This window comes from Heptranchias perlo, chromosome 4, assembly GCF_035084215.1.
Source record: "Heptranchias perlo isolate sHepPer1 chromosome 4, sHepPer1.hap1, whole genome shotgun sequence".
Taxonomy (NCBI): Eukaryota; Metazoa; Chordata; class Chondrichthyes; order Hexanchiformes; family Hexanchidae; genus Heptranchias; species Heptranchias perlo.
In genome coordinates, this window is record NC_090328.1 from 69834704 (window position 1) to 69861671 (window position 26968).

A 26968-nucleotide genomic window follows, 5' to 3' on the forward strand; every position below is an offset into this window, starting at 1 on the left:
ATTGTGGTGGGCGCAACTTCAAAGCAGCCTGAAGGCCACTCCAGAATCACCTAACCCCAGAAAACCATGCTACTGATTAAGAAAGCAGCCTTTCCAGCTTTTGAAACAGCAAGGAAAATTTAAGCAAGAGTATTAATTTGTTTATAAAAATGCAGAGTACTTTGTACAAAAAGTACTCCCCCTAGATTTTCCTTGATGTGGAGATGCCGGTGATGGACTGGGGTTGACAATTGTAAACAATTTTACAACACCAAGTTATAGTCCAACAAATTTATTTTAAATTTCACAAGCTTTCGGAGGCTTCCTCCTTCCTCAGGTGAATGGTGTGGAAATTTTCCTTCCCAAGTAAAGCAAAGCAAGGATTCAGTTACTGTCTGAGTTGCGCCGTTCCGCCGTTAGCTTTGTGAAAGTGGCATCTCGCTGTCTGCCTCACCATTGAAATGCATTGAACTGCATGAAGTTGCTGTATTTGCACAGTAGATGTGAACTAAATTCACCACAGAAAAAGTTAAGTCTTGACCATTCCAGTCTAAGTACCCTTTTAACAATGTGATGTGTTAATTGCTGCCAATCAACCTCTATGGCACTGAACATTAACTATTCAATTGGTCTCATTCCTTCAGGGTTTAATTGTTAGAGATTATAAAAATGTAAAATTTTAAATTTAACATTTTGTTTTTACTTTTCCTTTCTTTTTTTTCTCTTAATCCAATCTTTTTTCCCTCTCTATTTCTCTTTCTGTACCTGATTTGACATTGAATTCACCCACTCTATTTTACACTTCCTTCTCAGTCCTTGTGCTGTTAATTTCACAATCCTTCAATCTGATTGGTTAAGGAGATACACACTAAATCAAAAGCAAAATACTGCGGATGCTGGAAATACTCAGCAAGTGAGGCAGCATCTGTGGCTAAAGAAACAGAGTTAACGTTTCAGGTCGATGACCCTTCATCAGAACTGGAAAAAGTTCAACTTTTTCCATTGTTTATTGTGTCACAAGTTCTATGCTTTGAGTATCACAAAGGTATCTAATTAAAGTGAGCTATAGCTTATTAATTAAGCTTCTTTTACAACATTTCCTACAGTGAACTCAGGATATTTTAAGCGCTCTAAGTCTTAAACTCCTGATTTCAAAAACATAGAACACAATTTTTCTAAATTATTTTCCTAATATCTACTTGTGGATTCTCAGTATAACAAAACTTAACACCTCATTTCTTCATTCAGAAAAAGAGTTATAATACACAGCTCAACAGATGGAAAAGAAATTCAGATTTCTCCGTGTTTGACACATTTCAAGATGATGGAAGCAAACTATGCTAAAAGATAAACTTAAATATTGGAATTATTACCTTACTGCACATTACAGAAGAATACCCAGTAAGAATTCCAAATTTTATTTAAGAAATATAGGGCACAAGGGTTTAACCAGAGTTCTGCACTTTGTTAAGCAAGAGCAAGATCAATCAGTTAACACATACCTTTTGTCATCAGCACTGTGTGCAGTTTTGAGTGTCCCATTATGCAACAACTTACATTTATATAGAACCTTTAACGTAATAAAATGTCCCAAGGAACTTCACAGGAGCATTATCAAACAAAATTTGATATAAAAAAGACATTAAGGGCATACAGCAGCAGGTTAATGCCAGGAATAGAAAACTATAGTTATGAGAAGAGACATGAATAATGGGGCTATTTCTACTGCAGCAGATAATGTTTAAGTGGACATTTAATATAGGTTTTTTAAACTAAGAAGGATCTAGAAAGAGTGAATAGAGACTTTGTTTGGTTAGGGAGTCGGTGACAAGGGGTCATCCATTAAAAATGGTCACTCAGAGTGCAGGTAGGGGTTAGGAGAAATTTCCTTACGCAGAGGGTTGTTGGTGCATGAAATGCTTTGCCACAGAGAATGTCTGAGGCAGATATCATTGCATCCTTTAAGAGAAAATTGGATAAATACTTAAAGCAGAGGAAGATACATGGCTATGGGGAAGAGATTGGGGCAGTGGAGCTGGTTTTGGATAGCTCTACCAAAGTGTCAGTACAGAAACAATGAGCCAAATTACTTCCTTCTGTAATATAATACTGATACAGTAAAGAAAAAAAACTCACTGTGTAAAAAAACAATTAGAACACATAATGACTATGGTAGTTAATTCTTGATATGAGCTAATAAAATGATCAACTCACGACGAGGAAATTAGCCAAAAATTACAGTAGCCAGTTACTGAAAAAACTTCTTTTGCAGCTTTTCTATTTTATAAACACAATGAAATAAATCAAACTATACAACTCACTTCAGAGATTAATGCAACTTCACTGGGTCTCTTTTCTATACTTACTAACAGCTAGTCATAGTGATGATAGCACGCAGGAATCCTGTCTTCCCCTTTAGCTGGGTATGGTTTGTAGCATTGGAGGTGAGAGGACAAAGAAAATGTATTTTTGATTTTAATTTAAAAAAGCTTAATCCTAGAAAAACAATGTTGCGTTTTAGTTCTAGAGATATCAATGTGTTTGGTTGAACATTCAATGCACAATAAAGGGATATTATCAGTGGGCTAAATTATTGGTAGCTGTCAAACCCTGCATGTGTGTGGATATCAGGAGAGAGAAGAAACTGATTTGGATATAATTTCATTCCCCTGTTGCCTCATGATCAAACAACCTTTCGCTACTAGCTCTCGAGGCTTAAATGGCCACTTAGGTGAGGTGGTGGGGCCAGGAGTGGTGGAAAAAATACTAGCTTTTGAAATAAAAGCAACAGTTCCTTAAACATTTAAAAGCACACACCCTTTACTGTGTATATGCTTCTTTGAAAAGACATTGAAATGCAAAACCAAACAGTAATCTGGCTTGTGATTAAGAGTAGAGATAGGCAGTGCAGAGCCAGTCACAAGACAGATGATACTAGCTCCTGCAGAATAAATAATAAAAAATGACAAATCCAAATGACTATTAGGCTAGGTCCCTAAAAAGCACAGTAGAATAGTTAAAATTGACATTACTAGAAACTCAAGGCAGGTGCAGTTCACTATTGAGGAGTCTTTGCATAGAAATGCTAATAAACTACACACAACTATTATTCCTGTATAAAACTGAGGTTTAGCCCTTAATGCTTAAACCAACACAAACTAATGACTTTTGAAGCAAATTATTTAACTGTTTGTGCATGCAAGAGGCACATGCAATGCAAAAATGTTTTTGCTTTTGAAAGAAGCCTGTCCATTAGATTACCAATATTTCCACAGAACAAAGTGAGTTAGACAAAATACCAATTTCATTACAGCTAATTTACAGTAATGCAAACAGTTTCATCAATGCTACCTGAGAGTTTTCAACATTGGAACATTTCCACGTTAAAATCAATACTTCCAATTGACAACACTGTTGGAGCTTGGGATGAGTCTTTCCCACAATGTTCATCAGCTCTTACCAGTCAGTCTTTGTATAACCAAGTGCACAATTACTCAATGATGGAATTCTTTGAACACATTTCCAGAAGACAAATCAAGTTTGATCTTTATTTCTTACAGGACAAGCCTACAGCGAGGCTGTAAATTAATCAACTTTCTAAAAATTTAAACTTTGTAAGGGAAAAGTTAAAATAATCATGGCAGCCAGGATTTAACAATACAAGAAGAAATAAATGTGACAAGTTCCATATATTAAAAGTTCCATTTAAGAAATCAAAGCAAAGTATGCACAGTACCAGAAAAATACATGCACTCCATTTGGTCTCAATTTTCAATAAATGACATATATAACAATATGAGTTTTCACTATGGCTTCTTACATTAGCAGAATATTTGTTTCTTAACATTCCACAATGCATATCCAAGGGAAACAATGGATAGCAACATTTAAGCAAAACAATTTTTTTCAACATAGGCAATCCTGGTTGCAGGTGCACTGATAGTTTTATACTATTTTTCCAGATAGCAATGTAGAAATTACAATGGAGAAAGGTATATTGGGTAGGACAGTTATGTACATCTTAATTGCTTGTGATAAACATGGCAGAGTGGACAGGAAGAGACAAGGGGGCCACTTCATATTGAAAATATTAAATTCCTTTTCCACTCATATCAGTTTTCTATGGATGTATTAAAATTGGCCGTCACCTACAGGCTCCTGTGCTTTTAGTAAAAGCATAGAAATCTCTTAAACAGCTTAAAGCACAATGTGAAGTAGTCCCCATTCAATTACTTTTAAAATCTGTTCACTTCACTATTTTTCCTAACTGCAATTTTTTCTTCTAATGAGTAGGAATACATTATAACTTTTTCTAATTAAAAGTATAACGAATTACTTTGTTTTTGCATAGTTAGCACTTACAATGCAAAGACATAAGGGTACAACTGAGGCCATCAATTATGTGAGCATAGGCAATTTTACTTAAAGTATCAGACTGAGATTTCATTAAAGCCCCTTAACTTCTCCTACAATCTTCCATATTCTATACAATCCCTTTCCTACTGAACTATACATTAAAAAAAAAGATTAACTTACTTCGTAGCGTGCCATTTGTTCTACTAAGGACTATGCCGCGCACACTGATGTGGGCTGGTGTAGGCATATTCTGCTGGAGGAAAAATACACAAGAGACAATCCCTCCTTTTAACATGTTTTTTGACATATCACAGATGTTCTCTTGTGACCAACCCAACTTCTGCACAGTAGATAAGGGTCTGCCGCACAAGCACCACGAGTTGGAAGGAAAACACCAAAAGGTGCTAGAGAAACAGCTTGTGATGCAGCGGACCCATAAAAGGCATTAGGGGAGCGACTCACCAACCTACTCCAAACTCCACCCTTGGCACAGTTAGTATTCAAAAGGGCACCTGAAGCCAATAAAGGTTTCTTACCCTGTGATGACAGTAATTAGCATTCATTGGTGACATCTATACTACTCAAAGCTTCCGGAGAACCACGGAGGGCAGGGATGGATTTACTGATGTACTCCTACGGCACTTGGGATGGTGAAATCACTAGCCTTCATTACAGATGGTGCCAGCCCCCTAAGGACTGGCCAAAGCTGAAAAGATGCCTTGGTATTGATCAGTACTAGGATGTTTCTTTGTGATGCATGGAGAAAAAAGGCAACGCATTGCATAAAAACTTCAGCCAAGTTATCTCAATCCATGTAAAACAGGACAATGACCGAGACACAAGTCTCAATATCAATCTCAGATTCCAGATGATTGCACAAACCATAGCCCACCAAGTACTGATGCACAAGGCCTCAAAGTACAATGCCAAAAGGTATGGTTTTCTTTTGATGACGCCTGATCTCAATGGTGGTGGCTTTCAGAGGTCAAGAAATGTGACATTGATGCAATAAGCAGAGCAACAATGACTGATTTTACCAATGCTGTGCATCACAGAGTTCTGGGATGTATGTGACACCAATATGCAGCACCACTAGGGGCAGATATAATAGCCCACACATACAGATGTTACAGGGATTCATATATTGCTTAGACAGCAATTGTTGCCATCTGCTACAGTGAACTCTGAACTGTGCTTGAAGCCAGCAAAAGTAGTGGGTATGATTTTTTTTTAAATGGCAGAGAGAAAGGTGAATAAGATATCATTCTTTGAAAAGACGAACAAAATAAAAAAGATATTACTCAGTGATTTTTTTTGAAGGTGAAGAAAAAAAATCCAAAGAAACTGAAGAAAGCAAAGTTGGTACCAACTGCCCTGTAATGGACATTTGGAAGAACAATGAAGATTTACTCTGTGCTGGGAAAAGCAAACTGACGCTCCAGGGTAGCTCAGATTCTTACATACTCCATGCAAAATAGTTGGTCACATAATTGGATACAATACTATCCTTAAGATATCAAAAAGTCTTAAAAGGGAGATCATCCTTTATATATTTTTTACCCCAGCAGAACATGGCCTGTGTGGATCAATGTGTGGATGTCATAATCTACAGGATCAGGAATCTAGTTATTGTCAGTTCATTGGTTAAATACATCATATAGCTCAGGAACACACTAAACCAGAAATGTCTCAAGTTCAATCCCTAGACTGTGCTGAATTTGCTGATCTCAGTTGTGGCAATAGTAGAGGCATTTATCAATCACTATCCAGGGACACCTGCTAGGGACTGCACATACATAGATAGGATCGAATTCAGTTGCTAAATATGCTACTCGGTTGAAAAAATATTTACTTTCTAGGCTTGTAGCTGAAGGATACCCACTTGGGCGAGGTACCAGAAGGCTGCCAGCATGTATGGAACAATATTCTTGTGCGAGTTTTTGTCTTTAGAAGGGTGAGAGAGAAAAAAAAAGGCTTGTATCTCAGATTGGGGAAAAAACACTTACGACACAACTCTCAAATAACAGAAACTGTTTAGAGGATTTGTTCATCCTGCCTGAACAACAGATATTAGTAACAGAAACCATAGGCTAGAAATTGCTGTTCAGGGATATTAGTAAACAAATTCTTAACATGCTCATATGACAGTCCTCTGTCCATTACATTAAGAGTTATTAGCCCATTTTAAAAAATGAATTTATGCCTCATTTAAATTAATAAACAGATGTTCTAAGGCACATTAAGCAGTCACCCACTACAGCCAATACAGTAACTTCCAGCCTCATTTCATTATGGTGTCATTTTTTTTATCAATTGTGATTCAGTCAAAATTAAAGTACACAACAATCATCTAGATTTCAGTAGTCAAGTAGATGCAACTGCATAGCTAGCAATATTTAAGCAACAGGCCATGTGCATCTGAATACATTTTTGTAAAAATGAATCATTTTCTGGATGAAATAAAACAGATGGAAAATCTGTTCAGAGATCAGCACAGTAAGAGTTCTTTTATGCCAGCTAAACAATTGCCAAAAGGTACATGAAACACAATACAAGAAACGACAGATGCACAAACTCTGGTTCTACTTTGGTCAATGGCCATTCATTATATTGTTTTCAACTGATCTGAAGAAGTTATCATCCTTCACACACTGGTGTTCTGGCAGATCTAGTTTTTCCTTTGCCTCTGAAATGTCACTGTAAATGGCTGTAATCAGAGAATCTGAAACAAGGTGGAAAGAAAATCAGTGAAATAATAAACTAAAGTGGCAAGGAAGATTTAAAACAAAAAAGTAGCATTTGATAGAGTGTTTTTAGTATAAAATTGTATAGGGCAACAATGCCTTTCTGCAATGAAATACCCGACAGCGATCATATTCGGAGGTTTTGCCAGTCATTGAATGTTCACTTCTACTTATGTTCAAATTAGTTAAATTTCTTTCTATTTCAAAATAATGAAGGAACTTATAGAATCCAAAACATCACCCTCCAAAAAAGAGCAACTTTACGGATATATAATGGATGCTGCACTTCTCTTGGCACAATGAATGACTGTGACAAACCAATATGTAAGAGTTAGCTAAATGCATGACTTCTTTTCCTAATCTACCAGGAGCCCTTTTTTGGAGCAATGGGGGTAACTGTCAGAGGGAGGTCAGCAGCAGGAAGAAATTGGGGATGGGGAGGGAGTGAAAATGAAAGAATACCTTCACCATTCCGCTCCATCCCAGAAAATTCAGAAGTGCTTCTTGGAATAGCTTCTTATTTAAAGCACATATTACACTTATACTGTGTTGGCCAGTTACGTTACAAAATACTGTTTGCACTTCAAATAACAGAGGCTTCCCTAGCTCAATCCTACCCGGGTGGTTATAAAGCTCAATCTCAGCTTTGATTGGGAATATGTTTTAAGCTGTTTAAGTCATTTCCATGCTTTTACTAAAAGCACAGCGCCAGTAGGTGACAGGACCAATTTTAATAGGCCTGAGTTAGGTGGCACTCTGGAGAATAGTACAATCTGTCTTGGCGACAGAACTGGGAGGCAAGTTATAACTACAGATAAGCTTAAGTACTTATGTTATATGCAAAACTTTTAATGTATTACTAGATCAATCTTCTGTGGGGCTGTCCATGGCAAATTGGAGGATGTGGTCTCTCTCTTACTTATCTCCCCTCCGTCTCTCCTCTTCTGCTTTTGTGTCTGTATTTCTCTTCCATACATCTCTGGATATTTGTTTTCTTGTTTGGTTCTCAGTGTTCTTTTTGCACCCTCTCTCTTTTTTTTCCCCCTCCAGGTGGAAGGTCTTTTTTGGGTGACATGGTAAGGGCTCTGCTGAAGATGCAGGTAGGATTTTGTGATGGCAGATATGGGGAACTTACAGCCAGGAGCCAAGCAGGCAATTTAAAATTTTGGAGAGCAGCAGGGCCAGAGGTAGAAATGGGAGAAAGGTCAGTTGGAATCACAGCTGGAAGCTAGAATGCCAGCAGTACCACCTTGAACATTCTGTACGACAGAGGTAATTGGTAAAGACACCAGCTGAAGTTTGCTTTCCACTATGATAGGAATGATTCAGGGGATAGGGAGGGCGAGGAGGTGGCCAGCAGGCATCATAGCAAGGCACAGCGTGACCTAAATTCAATCCCATCTCTCTTGAAATGCTGCACCCAAAACCTCCTAACTCTACTGTTTTTTTTGGTGACTTTAGCATAACTTAATTTTTGAAGTGCTGGCCTGCAGACTCTGGGGGGTGCTTTTAGGAGCAAATCAGTGTGTGTTGGGGGGGCTCCAAAAATCGGGCAAATCCCGTTTGGGCTCCAACCCGCCGACTTCTGAGTTTCACAGGGACCCACCTGTGTGCGCGCGGGCGACCCGAAAACAGAAGTCCCAGCGGCAGTAAAGCCAATGGGATGACAGTTAAAGAGCCAAATGTACCTTATTGAGGTACTTAAGGCACTTTCCCTGTGACAGATTAAGTAGTTAAAAAGATTTTTTTTTAAAACTACCTGGGCAGCTTGCCCACTGCTTCTGATTCACGCCTGGCAAAACCAGGCATGAAGGGCCGGATCAGGGAAAAAGAAACTAAATAAAATAAATAAACATGCAAATAAGTGAAAACACTAAATGCACCTACCTTTGAAACCCAAGATATCTGATGTCTCCCGCTCCGATGTCCCCCTCTTCACCATCCTGATCTTCCCCTCTCCTCCCACCGATCTTCCCCTCTCCCCCTGCAACCCCCCCACCCGATCTTCCAGTCCAGTGCCGTATCTTCCATTCTCCCCCACCGGTCTTCCGTTCCAGCGCAGATGACGTCTGGCTCTCGCTCTCTCTCATCCTCATCCCCCCCCCCCCCCCCGGCGTTGCAGCTCCTGACGGCAGCCAGCCTGTCAATCAGGCTGGCTGCCGGGCGCAAAACCTGGAGAGGACGTTAACCACTATCAATCAACGTGCGATTGCGTCGGAAACGTTAAGTTTGGTTCATGCAGGTTTGCCACACGCAACTTCACCCCCGCCGCTGCCATCCCGCCTCCCCGCTAATATCGGGGCCCTGGTCTTGCTGCCCAGTTTTCAGGGCAACTGGAGGTAATGGGCTGTCATTTCAATAGTCAAGTGTGCTGAAAGTCATACAGATCACTCAACAGAGTGGGGAACTGTGAGTTCAATAATCGAAAACTAAATGTACATAAAGCCATGGAGATTAGATAGCATGAACAGGAGGCCATGGGTCCTATTAGGGAGGCAGGGGGTGCTCGACAACTTGGGCCAAGGACTGAGGAGGGCAGCATAAAAGAATATTTGGGGTGAAGGTTCTGTGGCAAGGCTAGGAAGAAGGGTTGGGGGTGTGGGGTGATCAGCTCAGGGCTAGTCAGGTTGAGGGTGTGGGGTGATCAGCTCAGGGATAGTCAGGTTGGGGCTAGGTTAGCTGGGAGAGGGTGAGAAGAGGTTCAACAGCTCCACTCAACGTTAGAAGACCTGCACTGCAAGGTAAGTATAAGTATCCAGGTTTTATTAATTTGAAAAGTAAAGTACCCAGCATTTCCCTACCGTGGCATTATCCAATGCCTCAGGTGTCATACAGGCATGACAAAATTGTGACAGGAAGTAATGCACACAGCTTCAAGACTTTTAATATACACTGGTCGATCTCTCACAGCATTGCATACGGAGTCAAAAACCAAGTATAGTCTTCAGGTCATCATCCTAGCTAGTCACTCTAAAACATAGCCAGGATCTAGTGTTGTCAATTATCTCAAATATTTCCTTGGGAGTACAGGATGTTGACAGAGAACACTGCATCAGGCAATGTTCAAGTGTTTGCCTAGGCTCTCCACATTCCTCAGCTTCCACTTGATCAAATTGTCACCAGTTTTTGTCACCCCAGCTCTTGCTCGATTTGGGGGTTAAATCAGATATGCTCACGCCATGGCCGCTATTAAACTTTCACTGTAACTAACCACGAGACCAAATCTGACAACACATGCCAAGACCACAATAGTAGATGTTAACGTAGTCTTCAGGTGAAGCAGAGAGCAGGGGATATTGGGCCAAGGCACGCAAATGTAATCAAATCCCTATTTTAAATTGAAGTTCTGTCCTTATTTGCATATAACACTTTAATATATTTAATTAGAAAAAAGTACAGCAATTTGAGAATCAGAGAAGTAGAGTTGGTGAGAGCAAAGGAATTTTGCTGCTGTACAGGTTGGGGAGCTGGAAGATGCAAAACAGGGATGCGACAGCACCACCATTGGTGTGAGGGTGCAATTACAGCAGGAATAATTTACATAGGCAGTTTCCATTATAAACATAGACATAGGACTTTATAATGGAAAAGTTGACAGAAAGTACACACAGGCGCTAGATTTTTAATATATTACAGAAATCATATTACACACACACACACAGACTTGAAGTAACCCATTTAAAATACTTTACAAATCTGGTTTTAGCAAGTGAAGTTTCCAGTTTAAATCTTACCCAATGATTCAAAAGACTTCTCTGCTCGGATATACCCAACAATAACTATGCTGAGAATTTCCCCATAAAAATCTTCCTTGAAAGTATGAATAATGTGTGTTTCCTGAAAAAGAGAGAGAGAGAGAGAGAGAGAGAGAGTCAGGACTAGAACATTAATTTAACAGCAGTTGAAAAGCTATGTTATTCAAAATACTAAACATCTTAAGCATTATTTCATAAATTTTAAGTTCTGCCTGAAAAATGCAGAAGGTACAGCTTTGACCTCATTTCCACCCCCCCCCCCCACTCTTAACAGTGGTTTTCAATCTGCTCAGATGCAATTTAAGGTGGTTATTTCACAACATGAATCTGACTGCCCAACTAGTCTCTTGGTAGAACCAAAGTGGAATTAAAGCTCAGGTTCAAGATGTGAAAGGGCAGGACTCAATTAACAGTGGGTATCTGACTATTCAAGACTTCAATAATCCTTGATCGTTTGTTCATTCAGAAATTTCTGTTGTGTTCAGAAACTGTTCATAACTTGATTTCAAGATGGAAAGCTGCCCATAGCCTATCCCACAACAAGTCCTGCTCACCCATTACCCCTGTCCTTGACCACCTTTATTGGCTCTCGGTCTCCCACTGCCGCAAATTTAAAATTCTCATCTTTGTGTTTAAATACGTTCTCGGACCCTGCCAATCTCTGCAACATCCTCCAGGCCTAAAACCGATCCCCCAAACTTTCAGTTCCTCTAATTCTTGCCTCTTGTGCATCCCCTCTCCCTTCCTCTCCACCTCCCTTTCCTCCTTTAAAGCTCTCCTTAAAACCCATCTCTTGACCAAGCTTTTGATCATCCATCCTAAAATCTCCTTCTTTGTCTCACCATCTCTGTGAAGCGCCTTGGGATGATTTTCTATGTTAAAGATACTATATAAATGCATGGTGTTGTTGGAACTCATTCGATTGTCTTTAAGTCAGCAGAGACGGGCTGGAATGTTATTATAAAGGTTTCCTTTGATCTATGTTTATCTTAGGTTGTGAATTGCTAATTGTCTCCTTGACCATGAATGATCTTTAGCATTGTGTCATGAATATTATTTGGTTGAATGTGTGTCTAGGTCACATGATCACAAAATAGATAAAGGTTAAGACCATTTTTTACCACCATAATTCGTCCATCCAGAAAAGAAACCTACATTAGTCCCATTACATTAGCACCTACATTAGCACCAGACTGATTCCTGGGATGGCAGGACTGTCGTATGAGGAGAGATTGGGTCAACTTGGCCTGTATTCACTCGAGTTTAGAAGAATGAGAGGGGATCTCATTGAAACATACAAAATTCTGACAGGGCTAGACAGACTGGATGCAAAGAGGATGTTTCCTCTGGCTGGTGGGGGGGGGGTCACAGTCTCAGGATACGGGGTAGGACATTTAGGACTGAGATGAGGAGAAATTTCTTCACTCAGAGGGTGGTGAACCTGTGGAATTCTCTACCACAGAAGGCTGTGGAGGCCAAGTCACTGAATATATTTAAGAAGGAGCTAGAAAGATTTCTAGATACAAAGGCATCAAGGGGTATGGGGAGAGAACGGGAATATGGCAGCGAGATAGAGGATCAGCCATGATCATAATGAATGGTGGAACAGGCTCGAAGGGCCGAATGGCCTACTCCTGCTCCTATTTTCTATGTTTCTATTACAGCATCCAATGTTTCTTAAATAACTTGCAAGGTTTTTGCCTCCACTAATCTATTCCATGTTAGTTTGTGTCTTCTTGTCTCCCTCTCGGTTTACCCTATTTAACTTGTATACGCCTATGATATAGGCTGGGGTTGTTTTCTTTAGAATAAAGGAGGCTGACAGGAGATTTAATTGAGGCATATAAAATTATGACAGGACTAGATAGAGTGGATAGGAAGGACCTATTTCCCTTAGCAGAGGGGTCAGTGACCAGGGACATAGATTTTAAGTAATTGGTAGAAGAATTAGAGCGGAGCTGAGGAGAAATGTTTTCACCCAGAGGGTGGTGGGGGTCTGGAACTCACTGCCTGAAAGGTGGTAGAGGCAGAAACCCTCATTTAAAAAGGTACATGAACGTTCACTTGAAGTGCTGTAACCTACAGGACTACGGACCAAGTGCTGGAAAGTGGGATTAAGCTGGATAGTTCTTATTCGACTGGCACAGACACGATGGTCTGAATGATCTCCTTCCATGCAGTATTTTTATATGATTCTATGAGATCCTTTCATCGAATCCTCCTTTCTAGGCTGAAGAACCCAACTTTTCCCAGTCTTTCCTTGGGATAAGGATGGGACTCATTGCTCATTTCCTAACTGCCTCTAGGGATTGACTAACCCTGTGCCTCAGTGGCCAAAACTGAATGCAGTACCCCAGGATATGATTTGACCAAAGTAGTACAGTTTTAGCACATCCTCCCCCAACTTTTACTATATCAGCTATATAGCTCAGTATCTTATTTATTTTGTTGATTGCTGCTCAGCAGTGAATAGAAACATTAGGCATGACGGGACAGGTTAAGCATAGTGTCAACTGATCTCAACTTCATCTTTAGCTATTTCAATACCATTCATAGATTACTTATGTTTCCTTCTAATGTAAAATAATTTAGTCATCCACATTGAACTTTATCTACCATTGATCCACCCACTTATAGATTTTATCTAAAACATATTTTAAATCCTTGGCTGCCTCTTCATATTTAACTTCAGTTTCATCTACAGTGCTGACAGGTTTGCAATGCATTTCTGATCCAGGTCATTAATGTAAATTAGAAACAGTAGGATGTTCAACATCCCCTCAGCATCAGAAATTTCAGAGAATAGAATACATATCTAGATCATCAGAGAGAACAATATTCGGCTCAGCTCCAATGTCTCCCAAAGTAAACAGCTTGTTGACATTCACTGTCTAGCCTCATACACGAAGACTGACCGCTTGATGAGGCACTGGGAAAGGTGCCGTTTATGGGCTTACACCCCAGAATAAGTCACTCCCTTCAGGGAGTGAATTGAGAGGTGGGGGAAAATAAAATCAAAACAAGCAGATATAAAAATCTATACTTTTACTGTTGTAACTAACATGAGCCTTCAACAAAGTCAATAGAGGATATTTTAAATCAATACTTTTCCAGAAAGAAAAAATTACCATAGATTTTTTTGTATTTTTATAGTATGGATTCCAACCAATGCTCATGACCATTTTATGTACATCTCCATGACCAACGCAGGCCCAGCCATAGTATATACCAGTAGTGATGTCTCCTGGCAGGTTGTCCACAACACTGTCTGGGAAGTTTGCTGTGGAGTTAAACAAATGACAGGTAAAGTTTTGTTTAACATACTGGTCATACAGTACAAAAATTGAACACTTGTGGACCATATACTAAACACCAAGGAAGGTCCAGCATTAGCTTTAATGGAAGGGACTGTGGCAGTCATAAAACTATAAGCTCCCTGAAAATATAAGAGGTGAAAGCCTCAGCGGCACTGGACTCCAGCACGTTTTCTTTGTATCACTAATTTAAAGCATCAGATAGGACATGTAAGACCATAATGACACAAACAGACACTAGGTGCTTTGTTCAACACTTATTTTCCCAGAATGCTGATTGAGATCTAGCTCAACTCCAGCTGTATGTGAATGATGTCAAATGTATTGTCTTCATTTTGCAAGACAATCTCATTTGCCCAACCATCAAGCAATGAACCCAAAATTTTCACTGCTCAATGAAATTTTACTGCAAGACCATCTTATACTGCTGATCTAATACAGTTGCTTCAGAGGTCAGGCATATCTAGATGGCATTAGACATCATTACCTTATTCCTAATTGAGGTGTGCAATAGCTGATCATAGCACCCCTTTTGTTTCTTTTGAAATACAGAATGGCTGGCACTGCTTATGAGCAAGTACGCATGCATGCACGCAGCACCAATGTTTCAGACTCACAATAAGCAGGGCAAGTTGCCTTTTTTTTGTACATTGTGGCATACATCACTTTCTAAGGCATCATGATATACTGAACCTGAATATAAAACTGCAATCAGACCTCCACTCGCCAGTGATCAGCAACAATTTAGGAAAGCCAAATTGCAATTTTATGATTATACCACAAACTTGGTGTCAAATTTATATACTATTAAGCTCAAAGGGACAACAAATCTCACAAACTAGTTGTATTTCTCTGGCATCATGCTAGACCTTAACCATACTTAATTTTTAGTACTCTGATGAAGCTGTGGCATTAGCTAGGATCAGAGTGACTCTCAGAGCAATGACCATTATCCATCGACTTATGAGCCTGGTGACAACTGGTTCTGGGTGTTGCTACTTGTGTGGTACAAGCCAGCACATGGGTCTCAACAGTGCTCAGTAAGTGGAACTACTGTCAATGTAGCATTATTGCCAATAGACTGGGCAGAACTGGTCAAGGCCAAGTAGCCAAATGGGAACAATTTTGGATCTTGCCTGAAATCTATGGAGTTGGACCCGCCTGGTATAGACGGGAAAGCACAAATATTACAGGAGCTGGTACTATGATTAGTTGAAAGATAATGGAGGTGCCAATTGTGGCTGCCACTGTTAAGACGTGCAAGCACTCAGAATAGGGTTTTTCAAAAATTTGAAGTAATCAAAAAAATTGTTGTAAGCTTAAACAAACCTTTCAAAAACTCCAATGAAAAATTGAATTTCAAGAAACTAAATAAACTTGGAAGACTCAGGAAGAAATGTACTGCAGGATTGTCAGTACCACGATGATCTTGGAGCAACTCGTTCAAGCAACCATTCTCCCATTGCTGGGAAAATTAATTGATGCAGTGAAGCAGATAAGTGGGACTGGTCACATGGTGACATTTCTAAAGTCACAACATCGTGGCATTATGAAAAACAAGTCTTAAAATGAGTTTGCTCCAATATGACGGTTTCCTCATTAAAATATGAACATAGCCATTCCAGTGGAGAGTACAACATGAAGAATTAATCCTTTTTGCAAAACAAGTACATTTAACTTCCTTAACCTCTCTTTACAACTCACTCTAAACCTAGAATAATTCTTCTTTGAATACTATAAATTGCCACACATCTTTTAAGTATTATCTCCACATATGATGCATCCAGCTTACTACTACTTTAAAAAGAGGCAAACAAAAATGGTTGGATTATGCTTTGTGGACTCATGTATACAACACAGAAGAGTCTTTATAACTGCTCTAACAGCCAAAGTTTTTTTTTGAGGACATGACAAAATATTTATACCTCTTGTGGTGTTGTTCAGATGATATGCTGTTTTCTAAGGATAGGAACATTATATAATGAGGTACTAAGATGAAACTGTACCCCTTTCAGATCACAAAGTTCAATTGCTCCTAAGTAAATACTGAGTTATGTCAGAGTTTAAAGGCTCTTCAGGCATGTAATAATCCTGGCTTTATTTTTATAAATTACAATCAGCAAAATCAGAACAGGATTATGGTCATTCTGGCTTCTGTGCCAATTAAAACAATTTAAATTGCTGGGGGATGTTATATATTCCAAATTACTTACTTTATTTATTTACATCTTTTTGTTAACCATGGTACAGACATTTTCAGTGCAATACACAAGGTGCAACATAGAAGTAGCACAGACAAAAAGTGCAAGCTTAGATGTTCTGAATTATATTAATAAGAAAAAAACTTGCATTTATATAGCACCTTTCAAGACCTCAAGGTGTCCCAAAGTGCTTCACAGTCAAAGAAGTAATTTGAAGTGTAGTCACTGTTGTAATGCAGGCATAAATGGCAGCCAATTTGTACACAGCAAGGTCCCACAAACAGTAATGAGATAAATGACTAGATAATCTGTTTTAGTGATGTTGGTTGAAAGATAAATATTGACCAGGACACCAGACTGTCTCAAACGGACTACAAAATTTATTTTGGGAAACTGTCTATTTTGAACAGAGGCCAGGCCAGGAGCAGCTGAGTGAAATCATAAAATTATTTTGAAGTAATCAAAATAAAATTCAATATAATTTTATTCTGGGGACCAGGAGCAGCTCAGAACTTCAATATATAAAAGTTTGAAGTATCTGTAATCCAGCCTGCTATAAATCCTACATCAAAAGAGTCACAACATATTGTATGTGTGACCACAATCTTTCAAATCCTTGGCTATGGAAGTTGTGCAAGAGGATGAGGGTTGCCAATGTAACATTTCTATTCAAAATGGGATAGATCTAGTAACTATACATAAATGGTAAACATAAATCAGTTAGGTTAATATTAATAAACTTCTAAAAGCTGTAACAGAATAAAATTAACGCTCACCTAGAAAGACCATGGGTTAATTTAGTACAGTAAGCACAGATTTGTAAGAGACAAATTGTAATCTGACAAATTTAATAACATCCTTTGAGAAAATGACAGTGTATTGAGAAAGGAAATGCAGTGGATGTTACGTATATAGATTTTCAAAAGGCATTTGATAAGGTGCCACATAGGCTTAAAATTAAGAAATGGGGTATTAAAAGTAATATAGCAGTATAGATAAGTTGATTACAAGACAGAAAACAGTCATGATTAATGGATGTTGTGTGTCTGGATGGATGCATACATACAAAAAACATACGGCTACACATTTTGGGAATTAGAGGAAATATACGTTAAACAGTAAAACTTTAAATAGTAGTAGAGGTGCACAGCAACTTAGGGGTTTTGGGCACCCTACTTTGGGAAGGGGGGCAGGGCCATAGAGAGGATGCAAAAAAGATTCACTAAGATTATATCAGGTATGAGAGGTCTTAGTTATGAGAGAATAGAGAAACTGGGGCTCTATTCAATAGCACAGCGAAGGTTTACAGAAGAACCAAATGGAAGAATCCAAAATTATGAAGGATTTTAATAAGGCAAATAGGGAACTGGTTTGTGAGTCAGTAAAAAGTATAAATTTCAGATCACCAAGAACAAAGGGAGGAGTTAAGAGAAAGGGCAAGAGGAAATGGGACTAATTGTGCGGTGTTTTGTAAAATTTATGATTCTATGGAATCTGCCTAGAGGCCATTTTTCAAACTTCCTTAAGGTATGCTTATCAAGAAAATAAACACAGATATAGGCAGAGGATTATTTTTGTGTACCAAGTTAGAAGTCATGAATTGTCATGGTACTTAAGGAACAGATCTAAAAATTAGAGATCTGCTTCAGAATATCAAAAGAAAGCAGCCACCCTATAACTTGCATCTTATATTTACATAGCACCTTTCACATTATGAAATGTTCCAAGCTGCTTCACAGGAGCGTAATCAGATAAAAATTGACAAAACTAGAGAAGATATTAGTACAGCTGACTAAAAGCTTGGTCAAAGAAGTAGGTTTTAAGGAGGAGAGGTGGAGAGATTTAGAGAGGGAATTCCATAGCTTAGAGCCTCGACAGCTGGTGGCACGGCCACCAATGGTGGGGTGAAGGAAGAGGTGAATGCACAAGAGGCCAGAGTTGGTGGAACACAGAGTTCTCGGACGGTTGTAGGAGGTTCCAGAGATAGGGAGGGGCGAAGCCATTGAGGGATTTGAACATGAGAATTTTAAAATCGAGGCGTTGGTGGACCAGGAGACCGTGTAGGTTAGCGAACACAGGGCTGCTGGGTGTTGGTGCGAGTTAGGATACAGGTAGCAGAGTTTTGGATGAGCTCAAGTTTCTGGAGGGTGGAAGATGAGAGGCCGGTCAGGAGAGCATTGGAGTAGTTGAGTCTGGAGATAAAGGCATGGATGAGGTTTTCAGCAGCAGATGGGCTGATGGAGGTGCGGAGACTGGCGACTTTACGGAGTTACGACGTTATGGACTTGCATTCTGTTATTTTGCTATTTGCCAACTGTTTCAGTGGATATAGATGCAAAAAAATACAAAAGCACATGATGTGCATGCCAGTTTTCACTATTACAAGAGGAACTGCCCAATGACATTGTGAGAATCCAGTTGAGCAATGGGATGAAGTCCAAACCCCTGTCTCTATGTCAGGACTAAGGGACCTAAATAAAATAAGTTTGGGCTAACTTAACCCACATCCTTATTTTGTTTTCACAATTCAGCAACTGGCAGATACTAATAGAAGGTTTAGAAATATGTTTTTTTTTTACAGCTTTTCTCTGGGGAATTTACTTTAAGTTCCTGCACTCAAAGAGCTCCAAAACGCTCAGTGCAACATCTGCAATTTCACATAGTCTCAACTTCATTATAGCTGGCTCCAGTTATACATTGTTAAAATATCATCTAACGCATAATAAAGATGTAAGACATAAGAAAAAGCAGAAAATTCGGGGAAAAAAAAATCAGCTCAAGGCTTGCCCTCTCATACTCCATCCAACACAGCCTAGATTCAAACTGTATTTTGAATGTCACTATCCTTGACTCCACTCTTATCGGGTAGATTACAAACAAGCCAAACTAGGGTTATCTTTTTAAAAACTGCTCAGTTAAGTGTCAGAACACAGTGGAGGGCTATTGAGGAATAATGCAACATTTGACCTGGTTTTGCTAGATATTTGAAAACAGACCATCGCACATTATTGAACTATTAACATACAATTGTGCTAAAACTTTTTAGAGGGGGCAAATAAAATGCTTAAATAAAGACAGCTAAAACAAGTCAAAAGGACTTTCCCTGGCCCATTATCAAAAACCCAGTCTAGTATTACATCTTTCCTCAATGGACGTGTACTTAAAAACAGTCCTCAATGTATCCTTTTGACCCCTCTCCATTCTGACCACCCTCATTAACATTATCTGGTCGTTTATCTAATTGCTCTTTCGGGGACCTGTGCACAAATTGGCTGCCGTTTCCAACATTACAACAGTGACTACATTCCATATCTACCTGACGGGACATCCCAAAGCGCTGCACAGCCTGTGATCGCGATAGGCACTATAAATGTGTTCATAAATATTTTGCTTCATTAGCAGAGCCTATTACTTCTGCAATAATTTACTAGCAATCCTCGCTTTGTGAGTCAAATGGGGGGGTCCAGGAGTGACCAGCACAGCTCCCCTACAGGAGAGGAAGGGGATTCTGTCAGGGCTACCAAAGGTGACTTGTTAGAGGTCTTTAAGATTACGAAAGTGTTGGATAGGGTAGACGTAGAGAAGATGTTTCCACTTGCAGGGGAGACTAGAACTAGGGGCCATAAATATAAGATCAAATCATACAACGGTTACAGCACAGGAGGCCATTCGGCCCATCGAGCCCGTGCCGGCTCTTTGCAAGAGCAATCCAGCTCTTTCCCCGTTGCCCTGCACATTTTTTCCCTTCAAATACTTAACCAATTCCCTTTTGAAAGCGACAATTGAATCTGCCTCCACCACCCTTTCAGGCAGTGCATTCCAGATCAAAACCACTCGCTGAGTAAAAAAGTTTTTCTCCTGTCTCCTTTGGTTCTTTTGCCAATCACCTTAAATCTATGTACTCAGGTTCTTGACCCTTCCGCCAATGGGAACAGTTTCTCTCTATCTACTCTGTCTAGACCCTCATGATTTTGAGCACCTCTATCAAATCTCCTCTCAACCTTCTCTGCTCTAAGAACAATCCCAGCTTCTTCAATCTACCCAGGTAACTGAAGTCCCTCATCCCTGGAACCATTCTAGTAAATCTTTTCTGCACCCTCTCCAAGGCCTTCACATCCCTCCTAAAGTACAGTGCCCAGAATTGGACACAATACTCCAGCTGTGGTCAACCAGTGTTTTATAAAGGTTCATCATAACTTCTTTGCTTTTGTACTTTACATATTCAGGGAAAAGGTGGAATTCCCAGAATTCTTACAACTCTATGCCTCTATTTATAAAGCCCAGGATCCCATATGCTTTGTTAACTGCTTTCTCAACCTGCTCTGCCATTTTCAACAATTTGTGTACATGTATCCCCAAGTCTCTCTGTTCCTACACCCCTTTCAGAATTGTACCCTTTAGTTTATATTGCCTCCTCTTGTTTTTCCTACCAAAATGTATTACTTTGCATATCTCTGCGTTAATTTTCATCTATGTGTCCACCCATTCCACCAGCCTATCTATGTCCTCTTGAAATCTATCACTATCCTCCTCACTGTTCACTACACTTCCAAGTTTTGTGTCATCTGCAAATTTTGAAATTGTGCCCTGTACACCCAAGTCATTAATATATATCAAGAAAAGCAGTGGCCCTAGTACCTACCCCTGGGGAACACCACTGTATACCTTCTAGTTCACCACTACTCTGATTCCTAGTCACTAATAAATGCAATAGGGTATTCAGGAGAAACTTCTTTAGTGGTAAGAATGTGGAACTTGCTACCCCAAGGAATAGTTGAGGCAAGTAGCATAGATGCATTTAAGGGGAATCTGGATAAACACATGGGGGAGAAAGGAATAGAAGGATATGTTGACGGGGTTAGATGAAGAGTGGGAGGAGGCTCATGTGGAGCATAAGCACTGGCATGGACCTGGTGGGCCGAATGGCCTGTTCCTGTGCTGTAATTCTATGTAATGGTCATGATGACCCAGTGTCCTGACTTAACCACAAGTGCAGTACTGTGTCCAGTTCTGGGCACCCCACTTTAGGAAAGATGTGAAGGTCTTAGAGAGGGTGCTGAAGAGATTTACTAGAATTGTACCCTTTAGTTTATACTGCCTCTTCTCGTTCTTCCTACCAAAATGTAGGGGTTGACTCAGGTGATTGGCATTCTAGCTAGCATAAATTCAGAAGAGTTTTGCTAATGCACGGAGTGAGGGAGCACAGAGTAGCAGCTATCGACGGAGTCTGGTTGCGACAGAGTCTAGAATTGGGAATTTGGTGAGTGAGGGGATTCGGTGCAGTAAGGGGTGAGGTGCATTTGTTTAGACAACAGAGCGGAGAGGAACGTACCGGAGCGGGTCACAGCAACAACAAAACAAAACTGCAGTGTGACGTCACAGGTAAGGCAAGTAGGTGGTTGGTGGTGAGTAGCTCATCTGTTTTCTTCTTTCTTAGGACCGTGGGCTAAGTAACTTATAGCATAAAATTAATTTTTTTTAAAAAAAAACTAAACTTAATTTAGTTATAGCAAGTAGCGTTTTTTAGTGAATCAAGGTCCCTAGTGTAATTAAATTACTCTTCATTTAGAGAATGTTAAAGGAGTAAACTCCTTAAAGGGAGTAACTAATGAACTTAATCTAAGGCAAGTCATGGCAGCAGAGCTCGCACCCGTAATCTGCTCCTCCTGCGCTATGTGGGAAGTCATGGACACTACCAGTGTCTCTGGCGACCATATGTGCATGAAGTGCGTCCAGCTGCAGCTACTGGCTAACCGCATTTCGGAGCTGGAGCTGCGGGTGGATTCATTGTGGAGCATCCTCGATGCTGAGATTATCGTGGATAGCACATTCAGTGAGGTGGTCACACCGCAGGTAATGATTATGCAGGCAGAAAGGAAATGGGTGACCGCCGGGCAGAGTAAAAGGACTAGGCAGGTACAGCAGGAGTCCTCTGGGGCCATCTCCCTCTCAAACAGATATTCCGCTTTGGATATTGTTGGGGGAGATGGCTTATCAGGGGAATGCAGCAAAAGCCAAGACCGTGGCACCACGAGTGACTCAGCTGCACAGAAAGGGAGGAAGAAGAACGGGAGAGCAATAGTGATAGGGGATTCCATCGTAAGGGGAACAGATAGGCGTTTCTGCGGCCGCAGATGTGACTCCAGGATGGTATGTTGCCTCCCTGGTGCTAGGGTCAAGGATGTCACGGAGCGGCTGCAGGACATTCTGAAGGGGGAGGGTGAACAGCCAGAGGTCGTGGTCCATATCGGTACCAATGACATCGGTAAAAAAGGGGATGAGGTCCTGCAAGCAGAATATAGGGAGTTAGGAAATAAATTAAAAAGCAGGATCTCTACGGTAGTAATCTCAGGATTATTCCCAGTGCCACGTGCTAGCGAGAGCAGAAATAGGAGAATAGACCAGATGAATGCATGGCTTGAGAGATGGTGTAGGAGGGAGGGGTTTAAATTCCTGAGGCATTGGGACTGATTCTGGGAAAGACGGGATCTGTACAAGCTGGACGGGTTGCACCCAAGCAGAACCGGGACCAATATCCTCGCGGAGGCATTTGCTAGTTCTGTTGGGGAGGGTTTAAACTAGTATGGCAGGGGGATGGGAACCAAAGGGCAGGTACAGATAGGACAAATTTAGACCAGGAAACGGGAAGCAAAAAAGCAGTTAGTGACGTAGTTAGCGACTGAGAAAGGCAAAAGAAGCAAAGGTTAAATAGTGTTCAGCACAGGAATTTGACAGGGTTAAAGGGTATATACTTCAATGCAAGGAGTATTACAAACAAAGGAGATGAGCTAAGGGCACAGACAGACACGTGGCAGCATGATATCATCGCTATAACGGAAACCTGGCTTAAAGAGGGGGCTAAGTGGCAGTTCAATATCCCTGGATATAGAGTTTTCAGGCAGGATAGAGTGGGTGATAAAAAAAGAAGGGGGGTAGCATTATTGGTTTAATAATCAATTACAGTTGTGAGAAGGGATGATACGCGAAATGGACCATCAATTGAGGCCATATGGGTTGAGCTAAGAAATAAAAAAGGGGCAGTCACACTACTAGGAGTGTACTATAGACCCCCGAATAGCGAAAGGGAGATAGAAGAACAAATATGTAGGCAAATTTCTGAGTGCAAAAATAAGAGGGCAATAATAGTAGGGGACTTCAACTACACTAACATCAGCTGGGATTCAAACAGTGTGAGGGGCACAGAGGGCGCAAAATTCTTGATCGGCGTCCAGGAGAACTTTTTTAGCCAGTACGTGACAAGCCCATCAAGAGGGGATGCAATTCTAGATTTAGTCCTGGGAAAAGAAGATGGGCAAGTGGGTGAAGTGACAGTGGGTGACCAGATTGGGGATAGTGACCACAATTCAGTTAGTTTTAGCATTATTATGGAAAAGGACAGAGCTAAATCAGGAGTAAACATTTTAAATTGGGGGGGGGGGGGGGCGGTGGGAGGCAAATTTTACAGAACTAAGAGGTGATTTGGCAGAAGTAGACCGGACACAACTACTTAAGGAGAAATCAGTGGCAAGCCAGTGGGAGGCACTAAAAATTCTACGGCTACAATGCAGACACGTGCCCTCAAAGAAAAAGGGTGGCACTGCCAAATTTAGAGCCCCCTGGTAGTATAGAAGTATACGGGGCAAGATAAAGCAGAAAAAGAAAGCTTATGACTGTCACAGAAAACTAAATACTGCAGAAAGCCTGGAGGAGTATAGAAAGTACAGGGATGACGTAAAAAAGGAAATAAGGAAAGCAAAGAGATGGCATGAAAAAAATATTAGCTAGTAAGATTAAAGAAAACGCAAAGATGTTTTATCAGTACATTAAGAACAAGAGGATAGCTAAGGAAAAGGTGGGACCTATCAGGGATGATAAGGGTAACTTATGTGTAGAAGCAGAGGATGTGGGTAGGGTTTTAAATGAATATTTTGTCTCCGTATTCACAAAGGAAAGAGATGATCTGGACGCAATAGTTAAAGAGGAGAGGTGTGAAATATTGGGTAAGGTAAACATAACGAGAGAGGAAGTGGAATCCTTGAAAGTTGATAAGTCACCAGGGCCGGATGGATTGTTTCCTAGGCTATTGAAGGAAGCCAGGGAGGAAATAACGGACGCTCTGAGGATATTACCTCGGTGGTGGACAAACTATTAAAATCAATACTGAGAGATAGGATAAACTGTCACTTGGAAAGGCATGGTTTAATCAGGGATAGTCAGCATGGATTTGTTCAGAGAAGTTCATGCCTTACAAATCTGATTAAATTCTTTGAGAAAGTGACAAGGAGGATTGATGAGGGTAGTGCAGTGGATGTTGTCTACATGGATTTTAGTAAGGTATTTGACAAGATCCCACATGGCAGACTGGTCAGAAAGGTAAAAGCCCATGGGATACAGGGAAATGTGACGAATTGGATCCAAAATTGGCTCAGTAACAGGAAACAAAGGGTAAAAGTCGATGGATGTCTTTGCGAATGGAAATCCGTTCCAGTGGTGTGCCACAGGGCTCAGTGTTGCTGTTTGTGGTATATATTAATGATTTGGACTTGAATGTAGGGGGCATGATTGGCAAATTTGCAGACAACACAAAAATTGGCCATGTAGTTGATAGCTGTAGACTCCTAGAGGATATCAATGGGTTGGTGGAGTGAGCAGAAAAGTAGCAAATGGAGTTCAACCCGGAGAAGTGTGAGGTAATGCACTTAGGGAGGGCAAACAGTAAAAGGGAATACGCATAAACGGGAATATATTGAGAGGGGTAGAGGAAGTGAGAGACCTTGGAGTGCATGTGCACAGGTCCCTGAAGGTGGCAGTACATGTAGATAAGGTTGTGAAGGCGGCATACGGAATGCTCTCCGTTATTAGCCGAGGTATAGAATACAAAAGTAGGGATGTAATGATGGAACGGTATAAAATGCTGGTAAGGCCACCGCTGGAGTATTGTGCACAATTCTGGTCATCACATTACAGGAAGGACGTAATTGCTCTGGAATGTTGCCAGGGCTTGAAAATTGCAGCTACGAGGAGACTGGATAGGCTGGGGTTGTTTTCCTTGGAGCAGAGGAAGCTGAGGGGAGACTTGATTGAGGTGTACAAAATTATGAGGGGCCCAGATAGAGTAGACAGGAAGTACCCGTTTCCCCTAGCGGAGAGTTCAAGAACTAGAGGACATAGATTTAAGCTGATTGGCGGAAGGATTAGAGGGGATACGAGGAAAAACTTTTTTACCCAGAGGGTGGTGGGTGTATGGAATTCGCTGCCCGAATTGGTGGTAGAGGCAGGGACCCTCAACTCTTTTAAAAAGTGTCTGGACCTGCACCTGAAGTGCTGTAAGCTGCAGGGCTACGGACCGGGTGCTGGAAGGTGGGATTAGAATGGGCACCTGGTCGTTCTTCAAACCTGCGCGGACACGATGGGCTGAATGGCCCCCTTCTGTGCTGTATCTTTTCTATGGTTCTATGGTTTTAGAATGATTCCAGGGATGAGGGACTTTAGTTACATGAATAGACTGGAGAAGCTGGGGTTGTTCTCCTTGGAACAGAGAGGGCTGAGAGGAGATTTAGTAGAGGTATTCAAAATCATGAAGGGTCTGGACAGAGTAAATAGAGAAAAACTTCCCATTGGCAGAAGGGTCAAGAACCAGAGGACATAGGTGATTGGCAAAAGAACCAAAGGCGACATGAGGGAAAACTTTTTTTTTTAAAAACACAGCGAGTGGTCAGGATCTGGAATGCACTGCCTGAGGGGGTGGTGGAGGCAGAGTCAATCATGGCCTTGAAAAGGGAACTGGATAAATACTTGAAAGGAAAAAAAAATTGCAGGGAGGGGGACTAGCTGGATCGCTCTTGTATAGAGCCGGCACGGACTCGATGGGCTGAATGGCCTCCCTCCGTGCTGTGACCGCTCTGATTCTATAAAAAGTCCCACTGGCGATTCGAGGGGCGGCCGTTCAACACTCGCAGTGACGCAACAATCGGAAGGAACCCGCGGGGGGCGGGGGCGGGGGGGGTCAGGTTCACTGGTAACCGGAGCAACCAGTCACAAGAACCCGGCCTTGACACCGATAAAACCCGAAACCCATCGGCCTCACCCCCGCACCATTCCCGGATGGCGCAGACTGGCACCGACCGACCCGACTGACTGACCCCGTTGTCTCAGGGACCGGCTCGGCCCGGCCTGGCCCCCCGCCGATCCCTGCTCTCTCCCCTTGATGCGCCCGCGCCCGCGCCTTTACCTGTGCGGATCCCCAGCTCTTTGCTGCCTCGGCCGAATCCTCGCACCACCTCCCCGCGGCAGAAATACGGCAAACTCCTCATGGCCCCAACTCAACAGATCTCCGATTAAAAGGAGCCAGGGTTATGGAGAGGAGAAGGGTTTAAAGCTGACTGACCCCGGCCCTGCTCCCTCCCTCTCCACCACCGAGTCACTTCACTGCAATCCACCCTACTCGAGCCCGCCAACTCTTCTCGATGGTCGCAGGATTTCACAACTCGCTGGCTTCACAGGAGCCGGCGTTTAAACAGCAACGTTTCCGGCTTTTTTTGCGTCTCACTGTCTTGTCTCTTCCTCCTCGTTACACATAACGGAACCGAGAGTCCGTCCGATCTTTGTCCTCGCTCCAA

At 41.2% G+C, this 26968-nt stretch overlaps 1 protein-coding gene across 1 annotated transcript; it reads right to left on the minus strand.

The window, feature by feature from the left end:
• Positions 1-1381: 1381 nt before the first annotated feature.
• Positions 1382-26968, minus strand: rfk (riboflavin kinase). The gene is made up of 4 exons (XM_067983098.1): positions 26581-26968; positions 13963-14114; positions 10814-10916; positions 1382-7057 (listed from the first exon to the last, which is right to left on the minus strand). The coding sequence occupies exons 1-4, from the start codon at positions 26660-26662 to the stop codon at positions 6927-6929; spliced, it is 468 nt and encodes a 155-aa protein (XP_067839199.1). The 5' UTR covers positions 26663-26968; the 3' UTR covers positions 1382-6926.

Excerpts from the sequence above, each read along its gene's own strand:
- rfk (XM_067983098.1), bottom strand. The coding sequence starts at position 26,662 with ATGAGGAGTTTGCCGTATTTCTGCCGCGGGGAGGTGGTGCGAGGATTC. Across the intron at positions 14,115-26,580 it reads AGAGCTGGGGATCCGCACAG|CAAACTTCCCAGACAGTGTT; the intron begins GTAAAGGCGCGG and ends TTAACTCCACAG. Across the intron at positions 7,058-10,813 it reads GAAGTCTTTTGAATCATTGG|ATTCTCTGATTACAGCCATT; the intron begins GTAAGATTTAAA and ends ACCTTGTTTCAG.